The following is a 23,804-nucleotide window of genomic DNA, read 5'->3' as shown; positions in this document are numbered from 1 at the left end:
AAGAATAAACTATGAATTATGCTTATCTACAGGTATTGAGTGCTTTACCGCACAAATATCACAACTAAGAATTATGAGGCAGCTGACTTATAAAATGCGATTATCTCGAAAACGGTTAAATTTTGAGGTTACTAACAGGTATACTTTTTCTTTGTAAAAATAATGTATGTTTAATATTTTTTAACACAAATAAAGGTAACTTCAAGAGCAAAAAAGTTAGGCGCAAATCTATGCCACACCTGTGGCATATGTGGCGCCATCTATCTTATGTATAAAATTATAATTTATCCTACTTAAGAGCGTCCAATTATAAATTATTGTCCAAAAATATTTACAAACGTAAAAGTTATAGCGAAAAATAGAATTTTAAATTTCCACTTTAACACCCAGTATTTTTCTTAATATCAACATTTTATTAAAGCAAGTTGGCTTAAATCGTAATATTTTAAAGTGTAGAATCTATGGTTTCCGTTTGTACAATTACTTTAGGACCACCCTGTATAAAGGAAGAACAGGAAGAATAGTTTAACATTAGTTTTTGGGTAACGCCGAAATTCAAACCATTAGACTACTCATAACTATTTTATATTTTAATAATTGATTTTTGTAAACATTTAGAAACATGAGTTTTATTTTTAATAGAAATTTTTAGTTTTTACAAATTTAGAAAATACTGTTTAATTTATTTGATTCGATTCCTTATAAATTTATCAGGCAAAGCTTTAGTTAAAATTGAAATAGGAGATACTGAATAATCATTAAATCGTCCAATTTGTATGAGTCTCAGCTGGTGTCGTTAATATGGTAATTGTAAGAAAGAGCCGATTCGAACTGGTGCAAGATGATTATAAGACACAATCTAATTTAAAGGTTTCTTATCATCACCAACACACTTACTTACTCTATAACTAAATTATTATCAGACCTTTCTCAAATTTAATGGTGTACTAGTCGTTCTTTATATTACACGCTAAAATTAATTTACAATGGAATTTACTTTTGTTAAATAATTGGATAAATAGAGGGATAAGAAAAAAAGAAATATATCAAAGATATTTATTTTTGAATAAGCGTTTTATTTGCTACTTTAGAGATATAATTTGAATTCATTAAAATATTCCTAATTTAAAGGTATAATTTTGTTTTTGCATTAGTTCGTTTTTTACTATGCCTTTATTATATTTATATTTATATTTAGGTGTCATCTTTAATACTATTGTAATAATTGTATTTAATGATTATGAGAAATAACAATAATCCAAATGTTTATTTATAGGTGCTGGTATTATTTTTTATTGTAAAATTAATAGAGACGCTAAAAGAATTTCAAGTGCCAGAAAAAATAGTAAGATTGGTAAAAATGACAATTAGACAAACCGTTTGTGCTCTGAAATGCAAGGGTTAGTGCGATAAATAGGTCCGGCACTCTTTTATACAAAGCGCACCAATACTAAGCGTACGCTGATGATGTAGTTCTCATTAGAAGAAATGGAAAAGAACTGGCGTGTATAGCAAAAACATTGATTCGGAAAGGCTCTAAAATGGGGCTGAAAGTTAGTATTAATAAATCCAAGTATATGGAAAACTCGGGCAAAAAAGGAATAAACACCAGGGGCTCTTTTAAATTAGAGTTGGAGGATGGATCAGTTGTAGAATTCGAGAAGGTGGATGAATATATATAGTTAGGTACTCTTATTGATCAGACATGTAAGAAAAAAACTGAAATAAATCTGGAACTAACCAAAAGCAACAAATGGGGCAATGAGAAAAATAATTAAGGCCAAAGATATACCTCGTAATATAAAAATAAGAGTATACAAAACTATAATTAGACCCACAATTCTATACGTTGCCGAGGCATGGACTATGAACAAAACCATACAGAATAGATTTGAAGCATGAGAAAGAAAGGTACTTCGCAGAATGTTTGGCGGAAAAGTAGTAGAGGGAGAATGGAAAAGACGAACTAATGTAGAAGTGTACCAAATTTATGCTAACCCTACAATAACAAAAGTAGTGAAAAAACGTAGACTAGAATGGCTCGGGCATCTAGAAAGAATACAATGTAATAGACTAGTCAAGAATATTGGTTGGAGAGTACCTGAGGACAAGAAAGAGAGAAGACCAAAAAAAAAGGAGAGATGAAAAGTGATGGAAGATGTCAAAGAGAAGAGAATGAGAGATTGGAAGCTGATAGCTAAGAACAAGAAACGATGGAAATTATCCATCCAGCAATGGGCCCAAAAAGTCTGTTAACGTATACATACATACACACATTATTTTTTATGCCGAAATAAGTTACATGTAAATTTATCAATTAATTTCAATATTGTGTGTGTATGCAAATCAAATTACGGTACCTGTGATGACGAAAAAGTCTTCTTTCCAGTGCACTGCACTGGACTATGTAGGATGTATGGACTAGTTGCACCGCATCTGTTTACACTGGGAGTGGATGTTTACACAAACAAGTACTTCTGGTACAGCGGTTATACTAATACTGAGTGTGTGTACGTCAAATACCTTCGCGTGCCTTAAGTATGCTAGGAGCGGTGTCTACGGGCCGTATTAGTTTACAAATAAAATACATACACACACGGTAATTAAACTATTAAATATAAAATAAAAATAAAAAATTACTTAATACAAAAATAAAAGAACATGTGTGGAAGGATGAAACACCTCGCGATATTCTGTATTCTTACTCTTATATTTATAGGTTAGGTTATTATTTGTGAAATACAATTTTAGATTCCCCATTTCTCTATTTACATCTTTATCAACGTCTGTTTTGCCTTGCAATTCTTAGAAGGCACAGATTAAAGCAAACAATCTGGATTTTGGTTTCGTCAATTAGAAATCTTCGGATTTCTAGTTTCGTGATTTACTATCAGATGTCGCTATTGCGGCCATATTGAAGCTGTCTTATTGTTGCTTTCTTTTCGACAGGAAATATTGTTTTCACGTCCATAGCTTCTGTAAATAGGCACTTCGAAGATTCCTTCTAGGATGAAATACGTATAAGCGCATACACAGACGCACTATACGTGAAATCAAATCTTAACTGTCTTTCCTTTAATTTCAATATACTCTTTATGAGTACAAGAAACCAATTCGCCAATGATTTTTACTTAGTTGAGGTAGATATGTTGTGGAATGCAATTTTAGATTCCCCATTTCTCTATTTACATATTTATCAACGTCTCGTCTGTTTTGCCTTCCAATTCTTAAAAGGCACATATTAAAGCAAAAATCTGGTTTTTGTTTTCGTCAATTAGAAATCTTCGAATTTCTAGTTTCGTGATAAAAAATTTAATTAATTAACAAAAACCTGAATATGAAATGATTACTGTAGTATTTATGACACATAGCGTTTAAAATATATAATAATTCATAATAACTAAGAAGTGTGGAATTTATGGAAACAGTTATTGTTTTTATTGAGACAAAGCTAAGTCTTTATGTGGAGCAGCGTGCCGCACTACAAATACTGAGGACAACCGGAATAGCAGTCTCTTTTTGTGCTGGCGGTTATGCTTCTTCAGTCTGGTTTAAGTCTGCCACTTCCAAATCAATAAACGTCATACTTATTGAAACGTGTATGCTCATTACAGAGTGACCTAGTGCAGGTGCGGGCATCGCTTTATCTGGAGTTCCACGAACCCTATAAAAACAGTATAAAGGCGGCGGGGCTTGAACACCCTCACTATGGTATCCAACGGACTCCATGTAGGCTTAAATAACGGTGTATTTTTCTCAGAGCATCCGAAGACTACGACCATCAAATGACATCTAAATAAGAGAGATCGATAGTATCAAAAGATCATCACTGGATGACACCATTAAAACAACTAGCTCCTAGTGACGAGGAATCGCGGGAAATTTGTAAATCCCTTAACAGACTACGAACTGGCACTACTATATGTAAATTCAACGTCCATAGATTAGGATATCCGTTACCATCGAACCTATGGTATTGTGACGATGTATGTACAGTGGACAGCAGAATCTCGAAGACCTATTGAATGTATCCCGTAATGAAATTGACGTCGTATATCTAACACACTTAAGAGATAAATATTTAATGTGTAGATATTTTATTTACGTTTGTATTCTTTATGTTTTCATATATTGTATTTTACTGATATATATGTTGTCATAAGCTTTAGTGAGGTTCAAAAATACCATACTGGTATTTTTGAATTTCTTTGAATTTCTTTTTAATATAGGTTGTAAATGAGAAAATATTGTGAATTTTAGATCGTCCAGCTCTGAAAACTGCCTGTTCTTCAGGCTTTTCTTCAGGCCATTGATAATCTTTTGCTTTTTTTAGAAATACATATTTACATAAATAATATAGATATAATATAAACATAAAAGTTTCAGTCATTTTTATCACTAGAACAGCATTCATAATACGAAAGCTAAATTACTCATTATTGTAGTTTCGCTCTAACATACCGCATTTACGTTAGTTAGTAGTCGGTGAATTAAGTCTTTGAAGAGACCGTACTTTAAGCTAATTCGCTTATATCTGAATTTTACAGCAGCATTTAACTAACATATATTTCTGCCCGAATTATGCCAATAAAGGTAATTTTATGCTATTTTTTATTGCTTTTTGTTTTTAATGTTTGCCTTTTTTAAATTGCTGCTAATTTTTTATATTCCAATTTATTTTAAATTTTTTTCTAGGCCAAACATTAAAATATTTTTATTTTATCCAACGATGTCAAAAGCAATTTAATACCTCCCTACCAACAGTAACAGAAAAATCAAACTATTAAACTTCCAAAGCCGAAGAGACTTATCTTCACATATTATGTCAATAGCATTTACTTTATCTCTTGTTCTGATTTGAATGATTTGATATATTTAATATATATATATATATATATATATATATATATATATATATATATATATATATATTATATATATTGTTATTGGAACACATAGGACCTTACTGTAAAAATACTTTCAAATGTACAGAGTCACCCATATTGACAGGGTGGAACAAACCCCCTTTTTTAATGGAACACTCCAAATTTTTACATTTTTGGACTTATCTCGACGTTCTCGTAATTTCAATATAAGGTTTGAAAGTGTTATACGAGGTAATTTAAAAGATAATTAAGTTTTTTATTATTTTCGTAGCAAAATTAACACCCTGTAGAATTGTAGAGATTTGATATCAAAAAATAGATTTATGTTCAAAAGATTTTTAATATAGAACACTCTGTATTTTGGTGTTGTAGTGAAATGTTATTTTATGATTCTTTATTATTTCTTAAGCATTCCCTATATCTATCTGCTTTAATTTGTTTCTTCTTAAAGTGCCCTTTCCATTACTGAAGGTTGGGTATAACTACAGCCAATTGCTCTCTATCTTGAGCTGTTCTTAGTATCAAATGTGTGTCCATGCCTGTCCAGTCTCTTACATACAACGATGACCAATGCCTAAAAACAAGCACGGAATACAAATAGGATAATTAGGTTTGAAAAATATTTACCAGATAACAGCATAATGATGTTTTTGTTTAAGTTTATTGCAATGAAAGTGAAAGAAATTGATTGTGTAATCGACAATACACTAATTGTTTTGTGTTCATCACCTCTACCCAAAACTATCTTCTATCTAAAGTAGAATTTTGAAAATAAGTGAAATGCACCAAATACTTCTGCAAATATGTAACAAAAGGTAATATGCCGTTGACCAACGATGAAATCACGCAATAAAGTTGGTGGCTACAATGAGGCGATTTTAACTTCACCATACTACATAGCAAATACAAAATTTCACAGTTGTACGTTTAGCAATGCATCTGCAGATAGTCAACGAGTTTTTAGCTACACTGTTGCCAGATGCCTTTGAGATGTATATATACAGACGAATGCTGAGGATTCCATGGGTACAAAGAGTTACTAATGTTGAGGTACTTCGTCGCATGTGTAAACAAAAAGAATTACTAAGAATAATCAAAGATAGGAAAATGCAATACTTGGGTCATGTGCTGAGAAGCGAAAGATATGAATTGCTTCAAGTTATACTGGAAGGAAAAGTACAGGGCAAAAGATCAGTAGGAAGACGCCAGAACTCGTGGCTGAAAGACCTGAGGAGATGGTTCGACCGCTCATCCGCAGAGATCTTTCGCGCAGCAGTTTCCAAAACTACAATTGCCATTTGGATCGTCAACCTTCGAAAGGAGACGGCGCAATGAGAAGAAGTTGCCAGTAAGATCCATTTTCACGAACGTTACTCTATTCTGAGATCCAACTTAGAATTAATTAGTACACTTGGAACACTTCACCGAAGACATGTCAATGTAGGAAGTAAGGCAAAGCGGTTTCTGATCATTCAGAAGCATGGTAAAATGAATACACAGAAGTGAGTTTTATTAATGCTCTTAATTCTATTTACATAGTTCATCCGATAAGTGACGAATACTACTTGCGGTTGTTGCTGGTGAATGCCAATATTATTTCAATTAAGTCAAACTGTCTAAGGTGTAATATGCTCATTATTTAATGCTGCATGTCGACAGCTCAATTTGCTTGAATATGCGATAATTATTTCGGCATGTCTCCCATCGAATCTACGTGAACTGTGGAAAAAGTATAAGCACGACATGTCAGATAACACTATACATTGAATTCTTGTCAGTTCAATGAATCCCAATCTAAGGTGAATAGGGAGATACATAACCAGGCTTTGCTTTTACCGAAGACATTTATTACGTGTGTGTAGAAGTTTGTTAGTTAGGACTGCCAATGACCTGCGGTTGTCTATAAAATACTCTACTATTCAATCTTATCTATCGACAATTTATACCTATCGACAATCTTATGAAATTCCTTGTTTATAAACGACAATAGATAATCATTTTTGTTAAAACCTTTGTTAGCAGGTTTTTTCTTCGTGAAATGTATTTTCATTAGAGCAGGTGTTATGAACTGCTTTAATGAAAATTAGATCATCATTGATCATCAAATCATTATACTATCGTATAATGATTTGATGATTCCTTTTTTAATGTTTATGTTGTGGTTTGAGTGATAATTTAAATATCTGTTGGTGTGGGTTGATTTTTTGTAGACTTTAGACTTTAGATGTGTTTAGAACACATCCAGAAAAGGTAGCAAATCTTTGTTATTTCTTTTTCTATGGTGAATTTGATTAATTCTTTTTCACTTTGATTTCAACCAAAAATTTATTTACTACTTCTGATCCAGAAGGCCCAATGGAGAACACATCATCTACATATCTCCACTACATTGTGGGTTTTTGGTTATGTTCGTACACAATGTTTTGCTCAAATTCCTCCATAAAAATATCGCTAATGATCATTATCTACAAATTATTATCTAAGAATAATAGTTAAATCTAAGAATATCTTAGTTAACAATATGTGTTGTCTCTGCATAGTGTTAATAGCTCCATTGTTGATGATATATTCAGTTTGGTTTCCTTGTCAATGTATTATTTTTCTCTAATTTGTTTCATATTATTTTCTTATTTAATACTTACAAGAAGTGCTGTTACGTATCAGCCAGGAGCATATTAAATAAATTCTTTTTATATACTCAAATATCCGAAGGAAAGAACCATGCTACAAGCTGAAAGAGGGAGTGAAACGCCTTTGAATCTTGCCGATTTTCGAGCAGATTGTAAATTTTTTGTGCAATGTTTATTGTAATCGGGTGCCAGAAGGCACCAAAAGTCACCATGGCACCAAGGCACCATGAAGGCATCAGAATTGGAGAAAAACATTGTTGAAGAAAAAAAGAAAATATCAGCAACAATGAATAACGCCACACCTAAGGATGGCTTGATGGACATTTACACTGGCCTTAAAAATTAAATTAAAATATTAGACAAAGATTCAAGATGCCTACTTTTACTTCTTTTCATAATGCTGCTCCGGCGTGGCACCGTAGTTCGAGCCTGTAATTTTACGAAGGAGATTATTTCGACCTTGGACTGTTATTTTAGTGTTGTTACAGTATTGTATACACCTCAGTGCTCTCTATCTAATGTAACATTTAAGTATTTAGAATAGTTAGATATTTAATCTGTAACCTTTTTGACGCATACTTGGTGCGGAGGTGAAAGGCTTATACTCGGGTCTTTTTTGACTTTGCCTTGAGTTGGTTCTTGCTCTAGTATTGTTTCTCCCCTTTAAAAGCTATTGTAATAGCCATTTTAAACTCTTCAAACGTGCCGCCCTTGGTGGCCATGGCTCTGTAATAAGCGTAGATTTAGTTCGTGGTATCGCTTGATAGTAGCTGGTTATTGGTGTAAATATTAAAAACAGTTGGGAACAGTACACTGCCTTGTGGTAAACTGTAAGGTTTTAAATGGCCGAAGTGATTAGTAGTGTTCTAGTACACTATGATCTAGTACACTATGTGTTAGTACTAGAAGTTTTAGGTTGACTGTATCATATTGGGTAAGGCTTTTTCTTTGTGGGGTAGTAGTACTTTTCCTTTGTGAAAACTGCCTGTTGCTAGATAATATATGGCTCTATAACAGCTGATATACAGTATTAAATCAGTATTTCATTGATTTTGAAGATTTGAGAGAGAAAAGATATATGACGAATCACATGGTGGTTTTCCCGATTTTAAAAAGCAATAAACTTTTTATATTTTTTTATTTTTTAAAATGGTCAGTTACTAGACAGTTAATAAAGAGTACGTGTAGTTATTCTTTAATTTTTATGCCACAACATTTAATTTGCCACAACGCCTACAAGAATATAGTCAAGACCTGCAGCTTTTGTCTAGAAGATCCACCTCGAACGAATATCGTGTATCAGGTCATCCACCCACCTCATCTGTGGTCTCCGTCGATTTCGTTGATATGTCCAGGGTCTTCACTCTGTAATAATTTTAATCCAACTTCCATCTTATTGTCTTATACATTTGTTCCTCTTATCCAGGTATTCCACGTCATATATACTCTCCATTATATGGACGATCAAGTAATTTTGCCCAGAAATATAATGAGATATGATATATGACCAGAAAAGTATTTGAAGATTATATGAAATAGGAACTAATTGTTAACATTGCCAAAGCTCAACAAATGGTGCCAAATGTATACGTAGGGTACCAAAGTTATTCAGCACATTGTGTTCACTGTTGAACGTAAGACCATATCTTTAAGTCTAAAGATACGTGTTACCCATTTCCGTAATAGTGTTATTGTTCGAATCGTGATATCAGTGTCGCTAGCCCTTTGACATAGTTCCTCGTTTTATACTCCATTTTCGAGAATCATCCCTAACTTCGATATTTTCATTCGCCTTGGTGAGAACCTCCTTAAAACATAGCTAACGTAAGTCCGTTATTTCTTTTTCCTGTTAATTCAGACCAGACACGTTTATTTCTGATACTTTGTCATAATACCTTTATACCATACCCTGTTTTTTTCTCGTTGAGTCTGTGTCTGTGTCCTGTGTCCTCAACGAAGGCCATCTTTTCTGGTTGAATCGTCAGTTAACCAGTGAATTTTTGCCTCATATTGCACTCCACAAGCAGATTGCAATGACATGGGATGTGTATATATCAGTCTCTTCTTTTATTTCGCATTTTCTGCACAATGGTTGATTTTGACCATGGTGCAGAAAATTTCATTTTTTTTCTGCACCAATTGAGTTTGGAATCTAGAGTTACCCTAAATACTTGACCTTATTGGTTCTTTCTATTTCTTCCCCCAAATAATTTCAGCTTACTCAGTCCAGTAAAATTCATCTTCTGCAAACGCTACTAGTGTAGATTTGGAAGATTTCACATAGCAGTTCTCTTTCAAAAATCAGATCGCTATGTAATAAAGGGCAATAATATTGGATAATATTCCTCTAGTTACTATTACAATATCGTCTGCGCAACCTTGAATTAAGTTTTCTTGGCTGCAAAGCCCATGAATTACGTTACCAATGACTATACTTCATAATGTTATATTACATAAATAATTCAATTCCCTCTTGAAGTAGCCTGGAAAATATACCATCTGGTCAGTTTTATAAGGTTTTAAAGTTTTAATAGTTCATCTGACCTTGTGGGAACCAAACATCTCCTTAGAGTTCAACCAGTGATACTCTACAACCTCCTTCTCAATGTCCGTATATTTCCCGTTGAGCAATTTAACTGAATTGGGTTTATTAGTGTTCTCTTTCAATAATTCTGTTAACCCTATTAATATTATCACAGAAATATTTTCAGGATCTTTTCAGATTCACAATTTATAAATACACGTGAACCGAACAAAATCAGAGTCTAATCTATTCCATATATATAAGCTGACTCCAATCTCAACACCTGAAGAAGAAGCACAAGATAAGGAAGATGGGGAGGATTACTAAACTTATGAAAACATGAAATTTTCTCCCCTGGGAAAGGGGATGTAATGAAATAATAATTTCATCATTATCACAGACGCTTCTGTCATCTTTATATTTAAAAACCTGTAACATTATATATATATATATATATATATATATATATATATATATATATATATATATATATAAATATATATATATATATATATATATATATATATACATATATATATATATATATATATATATATATATATATATATATATATTGTTATGTTTCTTCTTTCCCAACCAAAGAAAAATAAATAAAAAAATCCATCGAAATAAAATTTCAAGATATCAATATAAACAAATTGTATATGGTAATTTAAGATAAGATTTAGTGTAGATAAGAATAGAAATTTGTTTGGCAAACGACCTTTTTCCGTTTCAAACAAAATTATCAAAAAACCTTTGTTTAGAATTAGAAGACATTTTACCTATAAGTTAATCTTTTCATTGTTTGTATAGTCGAGTATTAAATGACCATATTCTAATCTTTTGAAATATGTATAAATTGTGTATTGACAAAACCAATTTTAAAGTAAGCTATTTAGTTTTTCTCTGAAACCGAAATTAGGCTTTTCCAAAATCATGGTAAACACAATTTGAGCTTTTGATTGGACGGTCGTTTTTAAATGGGAATTTGTGAGCCGATCAGGAGACCGGAGGAGTTAGTTATATTTTGGTCATCGAAAGGAAGCAGTCGTTTGTCTCAAGATAGGGTGTGGTTCGTGAGTTTGGATACCGGCGTAACGAAAAGAAGTGAATAGTTTGCAGAAGGAGATAACAAGTAGATTAAAAGAGGTCCTTGTATCTACTGTGGGCATTTTATAAAGTATATGTGAAAGTATTCTTACGGCATCAAGTTGACAAAAGGAGGTCCTGGTGTCATAAATAAGTAGCTGAGTTTGGAGAAGTGAATCAGGCGTTTTTTGTGTAGTCTGCAGGAGGTTTGCAGAGACGTTAAGAAGGAGCCGAGGTGCCAAAGAGGAGAGATCACATCGTTGAGGAGACTGAACTTTTCTGGGTATGTTCCAACATACAACTCAAGAAGAAAATAAGCTGTAAGTGTTTGTACAATTGAATTTTATATCTGTGAAGGATCGGTTTGACATCATGGTCATTAGCATTCAAATTTAAGAACTGAGGTTTTGTTAGGCTAATCAAAAGTTTAAAGTTTTGTTGTTTCTTGTTTCAAGTAAAGAAAATTTTAAGTAAAATTGGTTTTCACGTAATATAAATGTATGTAGCTTTATAATCTTATTATTATAAAAATTTGATTTATTTTCTTGTGTGCTGATTGATAAGATAACGACAGAATTTAATAATTGTTTTATTCGTTCATATAAAATAAAGAAACGTAAATCTTTGTAATATAATATATTTGTATTCTTATCCTTTCTTCTCTGCCCGATAAAAGACAAAACTAGAAAATCCTTTGAATCCATCGAACACAGGTAATATAAGGATTATTTTACTTTTGATAACAAATAAGTTATAATTCTTTTTATTGGCTCAATAAACTAAGATTAAAGTCAAAATAAACAATCATAATATATATATATATATATATATATATATATATATATATATATATATATATATATATATATATATGTATATATATATATATATATATATATATATATATATATATATATATATATATATACTTTTATAAATCAGGCATTGATAATGTGTGTGGATCTATATATGAAACTTTTCCCAATAAAAAGATGAAAGAGCAATATTGTTTTGATTTATCTTATCTTTCAACTTTTTAATTCATTCTTATTTACGCATTAACTTACCTCGACAGAAAAAATATACCACACATTGTATAGAAGACCAAATTCTTAAAGCAGATACGTATACATCTTATATATCTCTAAAAGGGGACCAATCCTAATCCATCCAAAGACCATCCTAATTTTTAATAAAATTATCTTACCAATCCTTACGGATTCAAACAATATCATTTTTGCTGCTACACAAAATTGTTCAAAATGGTTTATGTAATTTGAAATTAAATAGGAACAGTACAATTAAAAATAATAGTTTAGGAGTGAGAACGGTCAGGTCAAGGTAAGTTGTTATATTTAATAAAGGAAATAATTAAGCAACTTCATTAATTTTTATTAAGTATAAACTTTAAAAAGAGTTTTTAAGTGAAAACTTCGTTTTCATAATATATATATATATATATATATATATATATATATATATATATATATATATATATATTATGAAAACGAAGGGTTCATTAACAGCTAGAAAATAAAAATTTTTATGTTTCCAGAAAATCAAAAGGGCCATAAAGTTCTCACCTAAACAAGGAAATAAAACACCGGATCACAATAAGTACTAACAAGTAGGTAATGACCATTAAAAAGTTTGTTATTGGCTAAAATTTTAATAAGTCATTTAATGTTATGTTTGGATTTTTTGTGTTTAGGTTTTATTCTAGTAATTGAGGGGCTGAGAGGAAAAGTGGTACAAGTGACATTTTGTATAAAAGTGAGATATGTGCATGAGTGGCTAGAGGATGTTGAGATTTATTAATATAAAAATGGTACAAGTACAAAACACACTACAGTACGGACATCTGTATGTGAGAAGTAAAAGCTCTCACCAATTTCTGGTAATGGTTTTCTGTATAAGTGGTCCAAGGTTACATGTCCCACTTTTGTTCTAAACCTTATGTAGTTGTTTGTGACAGCCACGTTTTAAAAGTGTGCAGGAATATTAATACAATTTGTGAAATAGCCTTAAAATAATGCAAGGTAAGTCTTCAATGCGTTTTATATTTTTTCAATTGTTATTTTATAGGGTTATTATATTTATCTATGTCTTCAAAAAGTAGTAGTTGAAAGAAACTTATAGCATAACCTTAAAATGTTTCTTTTTTGTTTCAGAATCTGACAGTTATTCGGAATATGACGATTCAGAAGAGGACAGAAACTATAGTCCAATAGAAGAAAGTAGTAGCGATAGTAATCCTGATCTACAAAACATTGCAGATGTTCATTTAAACAAGTCATTAAAGAAAAAGGGCAAAAAACGTTTGAGATATAGCGATTTAGATAAGAGGCAAGTAAGAAAACGAAAAAGAAATGCAGGTGAGGAATACGTAGGCTATAAAAACAAGTTAGTAAAAGCAAGAAGTTTGCAAAATTATATACATACTTGCAGATTTCAGTGTCAAAAATTTACCGATGAAGAAAGACAGGAAATATTTAACCAATTCTGGGGTCTAGGAAATTGGAATCTGCAGAATGCATTCATGACGTCTTGTACAGAGATCGCTTTGCCCAAACGACGACGTACAGAAGCTGTTACTAATAAAGGAAAGAGCGTTACTATCAAACTAAAAAATATGAGAGTTTGCAAAATGTTTTTCTTAAAAACTTTGGATATCAGCAATGGACGTTATTCGAGAATTTTAAATGGGATATCTGACGTTGGAATCACCGCTGTTGATAAAAGAGGAAGAGCTCCATGTCCTAATAAACTATCACAGGATGTAATTGATAAGGTAAAACGACATATTGATATGTTTCCAAAATATACCAGCCATTACACCAGACATTACAATCCCCGTAGACGGTACCTTCCTTCATTTTTGGTCATAAGAAAAATGTATAAGTGTTACCTAGAGCATTGTCAAGAAAATAACGAAGCTCCTGTCAAGGAATGGTTCTACAGGAGAGTGTTTAATACCGAATTTAATCTAAGTTTTCATCATCCCTTGTCCGATACTTGTAATAAGTGCGATAAGTTCGAAACATCAATAAAATCGTGCACAAGTGAGTCAGATAAAAAGAAAATAATGTGCGAGAGAGAGCTTCATCACCGAAAAGCCGAATCGGGAATACAAGCCAAAAAAGAGGCAAAAATAGTGGCTGAAACTTCAAGGAATGAAGAAGTGGTATCAGTTTGTTTCGATCTACAAAAAACTTTACCTACACCAGCACTTACAACCAACAAAGTGTTTTATATGCGAGTATTATGGACATATAATTTTGGAGTCCATAATTTGGGCAAGAAATGTGCTTCAATGTATATGTGGGATGAATCGGTAGCATCCAGAGGCTCTAAGGAAGTTTCTTCATGTCTTTGGAAATTTATTGCTGGTCTTAATCAAAATACACGACATCTTATTGCATTTAGTGATTCTTGTTCGGGACAAAATAAGAATAAAAATATTGTGAAATTTTTTATGTATGTGGTTAAAGAAACTCAGCTAGAAATAATAGACCACAAATTCCTTGAACCGGGACATACCTTCATGGAATGCGATGAAGATTTCGGAGTCATTGAAAAGTACAAAAAGCAAGTACCTTATATTTTTGTACCCAGTGAGTGGATGAATGCTGTGAGAAACAGTTCTAAGAAGTTTAAATGTGAAGAAATGAAGATGGAGCACTTCATTTCACTCAAAAACTTCAACGAGTACGTGCAGGAAAATATTAAAAAGGATGATGAGAATAATCAGATAAAATGGAGAGAAATAAAATGGATTCGGTTTGAGAAGAAAGACCCATTTACTATGAAATTCAAGTACACTCTCAATGAAGAGACTGAATTTATAACTGTTAACTGTATGAAGAAGATGCGTGGAAGACCACCTCAGAATATTAGTCTTAGCCAACTGAATAGTTCACCCATGAGTCTGAAGTATGAAAAATGGAAGAATTTACAAGACCTACTATGCTTTGTGCCACCAATTTACCATCAATTTTACAATCAGCTCAATCACACTGCGAAGAAGGGAAAACAAGGTCAGAAAAAGAAGCCAATGCAACCTGAAGAAAGAAAAGAGAAGGACAATGAAGATGACGATGAGGTAGACGACAATGATAAAATACTTTTGAGCGACTATGATGATGAGGAAGATATTTAGCTCAGTTGGTAGCACGTCTATATAATATCATTTCGTTATTATTTTTATGCATTTTTTGTTCCTGTATTTTTGTGCAATATACATTTTGTTTTCGTATCTAATGTAGCTTCTTAAATAAATGTTCAAAAAATTACGTGTATTTCTTTTATAAAAGATATTATTTATTTATTTACTCATGGTAATATTTACTTGTACCATTTTTACTCTAAACAACAAAAATGGTACATGTACATTTTGTAAAAAATGTTTCAAAAAAACTAAATGTATATGATTGTAAAAACTGCACATGAAAACATTAAGAACTTACTAATAATAATATCTTGATTAGATTTTAAAATTTTGTTTGGTCTTTTTGTGCCACTACTTAAACTTTAACTCTCATTTTCTCAAAACTATCTAAATGTCACTTGTACCACTTTTCCTCTCAGCCCCTCAATTAATGAAATCCTGATAAATTTCATAAACCACTTTGCATAACATTGCAGTATTGTTTGAATAGCACCGTTTTTGTCTATCGTAATGCAATTTCTCTCATTCGGATGATAATAATTAAAATCATATTTGTCATATCGGGTTAAAGCATACGGCCCTTATTTGGAAAGGAAAGACAGTGGAAAATTTTACAACTAATGTCCTACATTTGGCATTCATATACTACTGTTTGGAAAGGGCAGTTTAAGTTTTTCGTTGTTTGATACGTTTTAAAAATTCCCATCAAATCGATCTAATAATCTGCGGCAGTCTGACTTTTTGTTGGGAGATGGCTTGAAATAAAAATTTTATGGCTTCTTGATTATACCGATACTGAAACATCCAGTGGTTAAAGTCATTAAAACTGCCGTCACATTCACAATTATCTATTTCTGAAAGTTTTATTTTATACAGGTATGCGTTTACTGTAGTAGATCATGTAGTAGGTACACAATATAAGTATATTACAGTATGTATTTTTGCTACTGTTAGTAAAGGATTACCAATCAATTTTCTAATTAAGTCTGACGTGTTTCTTTCTAGCTGCAAATTAATCAAATTTGGACAACTTGTTGAATTCTAGATTCACTACAGTAGCGTATTTAGATAAATGGTCTACTTTTTAACTGCCTGGAATATTAGAGTGACCTTTTACCCACACGAAGCTACAAATTTTTCTTAGAGAACTTGTGAGCATTAGTTTTTCTTGCGCATCTACTATTAGTCTGTTGGTATATATGTATTTAGAGAAATGTGAATATATTTAGCGATTTCTAGCTGGGAGATTTTAAAGTACTAACGTTTGGTAATCTAGGTTTCAAAAAAGATACTACACCTGACTTTTTAGGCCAATGACCATTAAAATACTTTTTACAATGACATATTTACTTTAAGGACAATAACACATTGTTGAAATCTGTTTTTTTCTCAAAAACAGAAGTCATCTGCATATTGTAAAATGTTACACTCCATTCCCATAGTATGTAAGTTTAATGAATATAAGTTAAGTAGCAACTAAACCCTGAGGTAAACCTTTATTAACTATCTTTGGGTCGATCAATGAATTATTTAAACGAAATCTATTTCGAAATAGAAAGACTAGGTAACTGAAAGATAACTGGATATTTGTTGCCAGGTGTAAAATCAAATCCATTCCATGTCTCTCTACGACCGAGCTCACCGTCTGGGTAGAGATTGTCACTTTCCGTCTACCATTCCAACCGATTTTTCATGAGTCGTTTTTTTTTTAATATGCGTGACATAAGATATATTAGGATCATTATCTTTTGGAAAATGTATTACAAGATACTGCTTCAAAGAATCACATGCGAAAAACAAAACTATATTTCATACTAACCCCACTTCTTTAGATATACAAACTTTTTGGACGAGCAAACAAAAACCACTCTATCTGATATTTGTGTCTGTACCGAACGGACGTATTTTTTGCTCTCTCTTGACTGTTAATTTTCGTAGACAACATACGCTTTTTTCGCACACCTCTATGATATTAGTTCGGCAGACAATAGACGTGCTCTCTCGCTGGCGCCTCTCTTGCTGATAACGACCAGTTAACAGAAACAGTACCATATATATAGAGAAAACCCGCTAATCCGTTAAAGACGATTAAACCTCGTACGAGAAACAACCCACGTGAATACCGCAAATTAAAACCAGCGATGCGATAACCGAAACCTACTTATCTGAATACCACGAGTGTATACATAACAATAATTACTTCTCCTAATTATTTTGAATCAACCCATATCATACAGTCCTATAATAAATCTGAAATTATTTTAATAATTTCGCATATGTATATGCCTTAATTGTACAAACATCACGGAGACATTAAAGTGTTATTGCGGGCAAGTTATATATCTCAGCGGAGGATCTCTTAGAACTCTTGATATTAGAAAATAGTTCATTTCGAATGATGCTTAATAGGTGGTTGTCCAGGTAAAATTGCAAGTCGGATGTCCACTATGATATTTGTTGGCAAAAGCCCTATGTGGTAAATCGGCCTTTTTTACATGGCACACTGATTCTTGAAAAGAAGATAGTCCAATCTCTATGGACAACCGATTGTCAGCTGTGTAAAAATTGAGCTTACAAGCTAATGATTTTGCTTGGTTTATGGATAAAAGTAACTTTTTTCTTTACCGAGAATATTGTGATATAAAAGAACAACCAGAAATTTCTGAATCAAAAGCAATCAAAAAGAAAAAAATGTGTTTACAAGAAAACAATGAGGGTAAGTAAATTTTTTTCTGTGTACTCTGCAAATCTTCAAAATTTTGTACCTACATATTCTTTCTACACATTACTAACTTAAACTAGGTACATAATTATTGTGAAGTGTAATATCTTGCAGACTTTAACCTACTTTTCCATGTTTAATAACAAGAGCTTAATTTTTAATAAAACTATTTAAGGATTATCGCAATAATTAAAGTATTCTTATTTTTCAGACATTCCTCATGTACCTGAATCTGATTCATCTAATGAAGAAAACCATGTTTCTGTTCATGAGAACCATAAAACCTACTGTCAGTTAAAGCCTGTTATGTTCAATGATGTTGCCAATGGAAATTTCTCCATGGATGAAGAAACTGAGAGCGAAAACATATTTGCTAAACCTTCTTGTAGTAGATAATCTGACGTTGCCAATGAAAAATTTTCCATGGATGAAGAAATTAAGAGTAAAAACATATTTGATGAGCTTTCTTGTAGTAGATATTCTGACAACTCTGAGAATGACAACATATCAACCAGATGCTAACAGTATCAGTGATAATTGCGAGGAAAATAGAACCATTACCTGTGTTTAAGAACATGCTTACAGAAAGGTGCTTTCTGTAATGTAGATTTTAAAAATAAAGTGAAAAAAGGTAAACAAGTAGGTCCCTCGCGGTTTAAGTCTACTTCAAGCCTCAGAAAGAAGCGTCACTACCTGACTTGACAATGGCAAGTGCGACCTTGCCGAAATGTCGTCAAAATAATGGTTTTTCTCAAAACCAAAATTATTTAACCCAGAGTCAAACCCGGAAAATCGGAGAAAGCATATAATATATACAGATAACGACATTGTTTTGTTGACCATAGGAATTGAGATCTCTACATCTCTAGATTATATTTATTATAATGCTCTAAGACTAATTTTTTGGTTATTTTTTAGCTTAAATAGCAATACAAATAAATAAGTAAGTAAATAAGTAATATGCTTTATTGTTACTGAAAATTCTACAAATTTTATGGACAAAGCTTATAACAATAAGAAAAAAAAAGAAGAAAAAAAATCAGAATAAGAATCGTTTGTACTTTTAAATAAAAAAACAATAAAATTCTTCCAAACTTAAACATAAAAAATAGTATCTAATTAAGAACCTACAAACTTCGTAAAATGTACCTAACAAAAAATAAAAATTAGGAAAGCAGATTAATGAATTAAGGGCTTAAATATTCCACCTCCTTGTGCTAAACAGTAACCACATCTGTCATACAAATTTCTCCTCATATTTTGGAGTAGGGCTGGTGTAATGCTTGCAGAGACATGAAGTATTTTTTGCCCTTAATTCGACTAGGTTTGTGGCCCTTTCAAACTGATGCCTATAAATGTTTTCTTTGAGAAAACCTAAAAAAAGAAATCGTTAGGCGCTAAGAAAATTAACGGGAAGGCGTCGAACTGCCGGAATGAGCTCATTCTGTAAAAGTTGTAAATATTTGGGCCCATTTGGGTTTTTATCGATAAAAAATGGACCGAAAATATGGTCGCCCAACATCCCAGTCCAAACATGTAACTTTTGCGGATGCTGCGGTTGCACTGCAACACTGAGGTGCTTATTTTTCCGAGAAAAACACCTTGTAACAGGTGGATTGTGTTTTTTATGTAATGAAAATATAGATTCGTCAGTAAATAAAATATTTTTTAAAAAGTGTACATTTTCATTCTGTTTATATAACATAAATTCACAAAACTTCATCCGCCTAAAGTTATCTTTGGAAACAGTTCTTGTGTTGGTTTTATCTTCAAACAGTGATACCCATTCCTTTTGAGAACTCGCTGCACAGTTCGAGTATTCACGTTAACTTCCCTAGCAATTTGTACACTGTTACAGGGTTCACTAGCTTCCACAAAAGCACAAATATCAATATCCCTGTTTTCACGCTCCTCATCGATAGGTCTAACACGTGGTTCATTACCTTCATGACACTTTTTACAACAACTGTTTACACATCCCGAAGTTTGAAAATGTTTAATGGTATTTTTAGCTGTTGTAACACTTGGTGAGGGTCTATCTTCGAAGGCAACAATAAATCGCGTATTGAATGACCCTGAAAGTACCATGTTACAAGTTGCACTTTTTCTTGGACGGTATACAACGTAATAGGAATTTTATTAATTAATTGTTTATTCTTTCAGAACTTAGTTTGAAATTTTTAGTGTTAGACACAAACATGTCTGTGATAATTAAGGTGTTAGTTTGAGAGCAACTGAAATAGACGAAAAGTAAGAATGCAAGAAGCGAAGTAAACAATATATTAGACAGTGGGTGGTTGACTACAATAAAATGGTCTACCAAGCACTATCTGTAATGTAGAAAGGAAGAGATCTGACTATGTAAATAAAATACTAATAATTGAAAATCAAAATGGAAAGCAAAGTATATAAATGGGGTGTAATCCAAGTAGTTCAGTTGAACCCACAGTCAATGGTATAACTATAAAATTACTATGGATGTGCTCAGTGCAGGAAGTCTAAACAGTCGAGCTGGGTCCCCTACGAGGTGAAGCTGTAATAAAGTTTTTAAAAATAGGTTTAGACCAAACTATTCAAGTTTTGGTCAACACTTATTATCCAGTAAACACAATTTTAACATCAACACTGGTTCATCTATCTTACATGACATTAGTAGAAAGAAAAACTATATGGAGTTGGATTTATTGGAAGATTTGGAAATTACAAGGGAAACAAATGAAAACTCTCACTGTCTTAATACTCAAATTAATTTAAATTGTACTAAATTTAAACCTATTTTTAAAAACTTTATTACAGCTTCACCTCGTAGGGGACCCAGCTCGACTGTTTAGACTTCCTGCACTGAGCACATCCATAGTAATTTTATAGTTATACCATTGACTGTGGGTTCAACTGAACTACTTGGATTACACCCCATTTATATACTTTGCTTTCCATTTTGATTTTCAATTATTAGTATTTTAATTACATAGTCAGATCTCTTCCTTTCTACATTACAGATAGTGCTTGGTAGACCATTTTATTGTAGTCAACCACCCACTGTCTAATATATTGTTTAGTCCGCTTCTTGCATTCTTACTTTTCGTCTATTTCAGTTGCTCTCAAACTAACACCTTAATTATCACAGACATGTTTGAGTGTGAGATCTGGATTATTCAATATACTTAAAAAAATATTCTATATAATTTTATATTTCATCAGTGACCTCCTATAGTGGTGTCAGTTGGACTTTTGGTCAATACTTAGTTTCATAGAATTGTAAAAGGTGCAGATCACATATCTATGATTGTGACTGCTCATCCAAGTCGTCATTTGTCACATGTCACCCCAACATTTCCGTTAGATCAGGAGCCATTCTGTCTTCGGCTTCTTCAAGTAATGTAGCCTTCCTTAAATTATTTTAAAGTGTTTGTTTGTCCATTTGTAGTGTAGTGTAATGTACATTTATATGTTTATGACATCTTGTTCTTGCCGGATAGGCCACAATTGACGAAGTAAGTCTATAAACGTTAATCACATAAAAACCTTTTTTTCAACCATAAACTTCGAGTTTTTATCGAAGTTAATCAATTTCTTTGGTTATAAAAAAACGTTTCTTGGCTTATTTCAGATGCCCCTGAAGATGATCTAGGGATCGAAAGTACTTGGGCAAGATTTAATTAAACTGTGCTCGATATATGCCTTTTATCTGATCAAAAATAAGGTTATGTTATTCTATGGCACTAAACGCTGAATAAACGTCAAAATAAACGTCTAAATATTTCAAACAAGTTGAATACATCAGCATACTATATGAGTATCGGAGTGTGCTATGAGTATCATCAGTAATCTAAAATTATTTTGAAATAATAGAGACTACAAAAAAAATTGGAAAATTCCAAAATATTCGATATTTTTGTCCATGAGTGTATCACCATCATCAGTTGCTATTCTAATAGTAGTAAATAAAAATGAACATTTACCTAATTTTTGTACAGCTACACTGCAGAGACTAATTAAGGATATGGGCTTTGTGTACACGAAAAGTAACAGAAAGTCTATTTTGATAGAAAAATACGAAATTATTTCTTGGCTATAAAGATATTTACCAGAAATTCGTATATCTCAAAAATAAAACTACAACCTTGTATATCTGGACGAATCATAACTAAATATTGGTGTCAATATTAATTGACAATTGATACATCTGATACAGTAACAATTGTGAATGGACGGATATTTTCGTATCATCTCACACGTATTCATTTTTTAGTCGACTCGATACAAGCTTGAAAGCCCCTACTAAACTTAGTACACGTCTCATTTTTCTACATGTAGGAAGTAAAGATCGTTTTAGTAACGGCGCCGAAATAACTTTCTTAGCAAATAAAAATACAGCAATTATCATGATGAAATGGATATACCTCGTAAATTGGTTTAAAACTAAATTTCTTCCATATATTCTCCAGAAAACTTGTTGTGGTCCTTGTGAAACAACACAAATTTTAAAAAAGAACAAGTAGAAAGCTTAATACATGAAGCGTATTCTCAAGTTACTCCACAAAAATGGAATAATTACTTGCAACGTGTAATAAGCGTAGAAAAGTCGACGTGGAATATCTAGAATTTAATGGGAAACATTGACCCAGTTATAATCAACCTTAATTACGACAGTGAGAGTAAAAGTTAAGAAGACGAGAATTTGAAATAAAAACTGAAATATGTGGTTGAAATATATTATAACTATATATATCTACTATATATATCTAAAAAACTACCGTCCTATCAGTTTGATTTCACACATATATGGACTTTTTACAAAAATTATCAAAAACAGACTGGACGCTAAATTGGACTTCTATCAGCTTAGAGAACAAGTTAGATTTAGATCGGGATACAGTACTAACGACCACTTACTAGTGATAAAGAACCTGTCTTGGCACTGATATTTGTTGACTACGAGAAAGCATTCGATACCACGATACCACAAGCCATCAGAAAATGTTAAAAGCATTGACAGAGCGCCAAATAGACCAGCGCTACACTGACATAATCAAATATATCTACCAAAATGCCACAGCTAGCTTAAGACTATATAAACAAGAAACAAATAAATTCTGTATACAGCGAAGAGTACTGCAAGGAGACACCGTCTCTTCAAAACTATTCACGACGCTTTTAGAACATACTTGTAAGAAGGCACATCTGAATGAGTATGGTATCAACATAAATGGGGAGAAGTCATTTGAGATTTGCGGATGACATAGTCCTTATAGCCGATCATATGGATGATGAAATAATAATGTTTGAAAGAATATGGGGTGTATTCTGTAACATTTCCGTTAAATTTAAGAGGCCTCTAAAATTTAACTTTTAACGGCCCTCTTAAAGTTTTAGGTAACATTGACATTCTATAAAGAAATATTATAGAGGACTGCTAAAATATATTACTTTAGAGGAACCCTCTAAAAGGTTTTAAATCAGATACGGCAACGTCGCACATTGGTCGTGTTTAAACTACTTGTAAGGTAGAAATTGACCAAAAACTAAGTGTCGGAGGCCAAAAACTTAAGAAAGAAGGAGAAATTGACAGTCTGCTTGACTTATTATTTTATTAATATTGAAAATATATTTTAGTTTATTTGTGTTCGCGTTGGTTTTATTTTCATTTTAATAAAATTTTATTATGTCTCGTGCTCCACGAACAACAAGTTTCTTAAAAGAAAATAAAATTTTAACAGGAACTGAAATTAATCCTAATGAATTGAAAAAAGTCCATGTGTTATAGGAAAGGATTGATCAT

At 32.1% G+C, this 23,804-nt stretch overlaps 2 protein-coding genes across 4 annotated transcripts in view; both read left to right on the top strand.

The window, feature by feature from the left end:
* Positions 1–23,804, top strand: part of LOC140432373 (uncharacterized) — a 309,037-nt gene that overhangs the window by 57,322 nt on the left and 227,911 nt on the right. Inside the window, exon 1 of one of the 3 annotated variants that reach the window (XM_072520227.1) lies at positions 12,700–12,759. The exons of the other annotated variants lie outside the window; for them this stretch is intronic. The gene's annotated coding sequence lies outside the window, so the exon portion shown is untranslated. Of the gene's footprint in view, positions 1–12,699; positions 12,760–23,804 lie in introns of those variants that run through there. 3 annotated transcript variants of the gene reach the window in all.
* LOC140432372 (uncharacterized) lies at positions 12,869–15,724 on the top strand. The gene is made up of 2 exons (XM_072520224.1): positions 12,869–13,171; positions 13,304–15,724. The coding sequence occupies exons 1-2, from the start codon at positions 13,165–13,167 to the stop codon at positions 15,289–15,291; spliced, it is 1,995 nt and encodes a 664-aa protein (XP_072376325.1). The 5' UTR covers positions 12,869–13,164; the 3' UTR covers positions 15,292–15,724.

The sequence above is a fragment of the Diabrotica undecimpunctata genome, chromosome 1, assembly GCF_040954645.1.
Source record: "Diabrotica undecimpunctata isolate CICGRU chromosome 1, icDiaUnde3, whole genome shotgun sequence".
NCBI lineage: Eukaryota > Metazoa > Arthropoda > Insecta > Coleoptera > Chrysomelidae > Diabrotica > Diabrotica undecimpunctata.
Note: the sequence above shows the minus strand (reverse complement) of the source record. Positions and strands in the feature narration are given on the sequence as shown.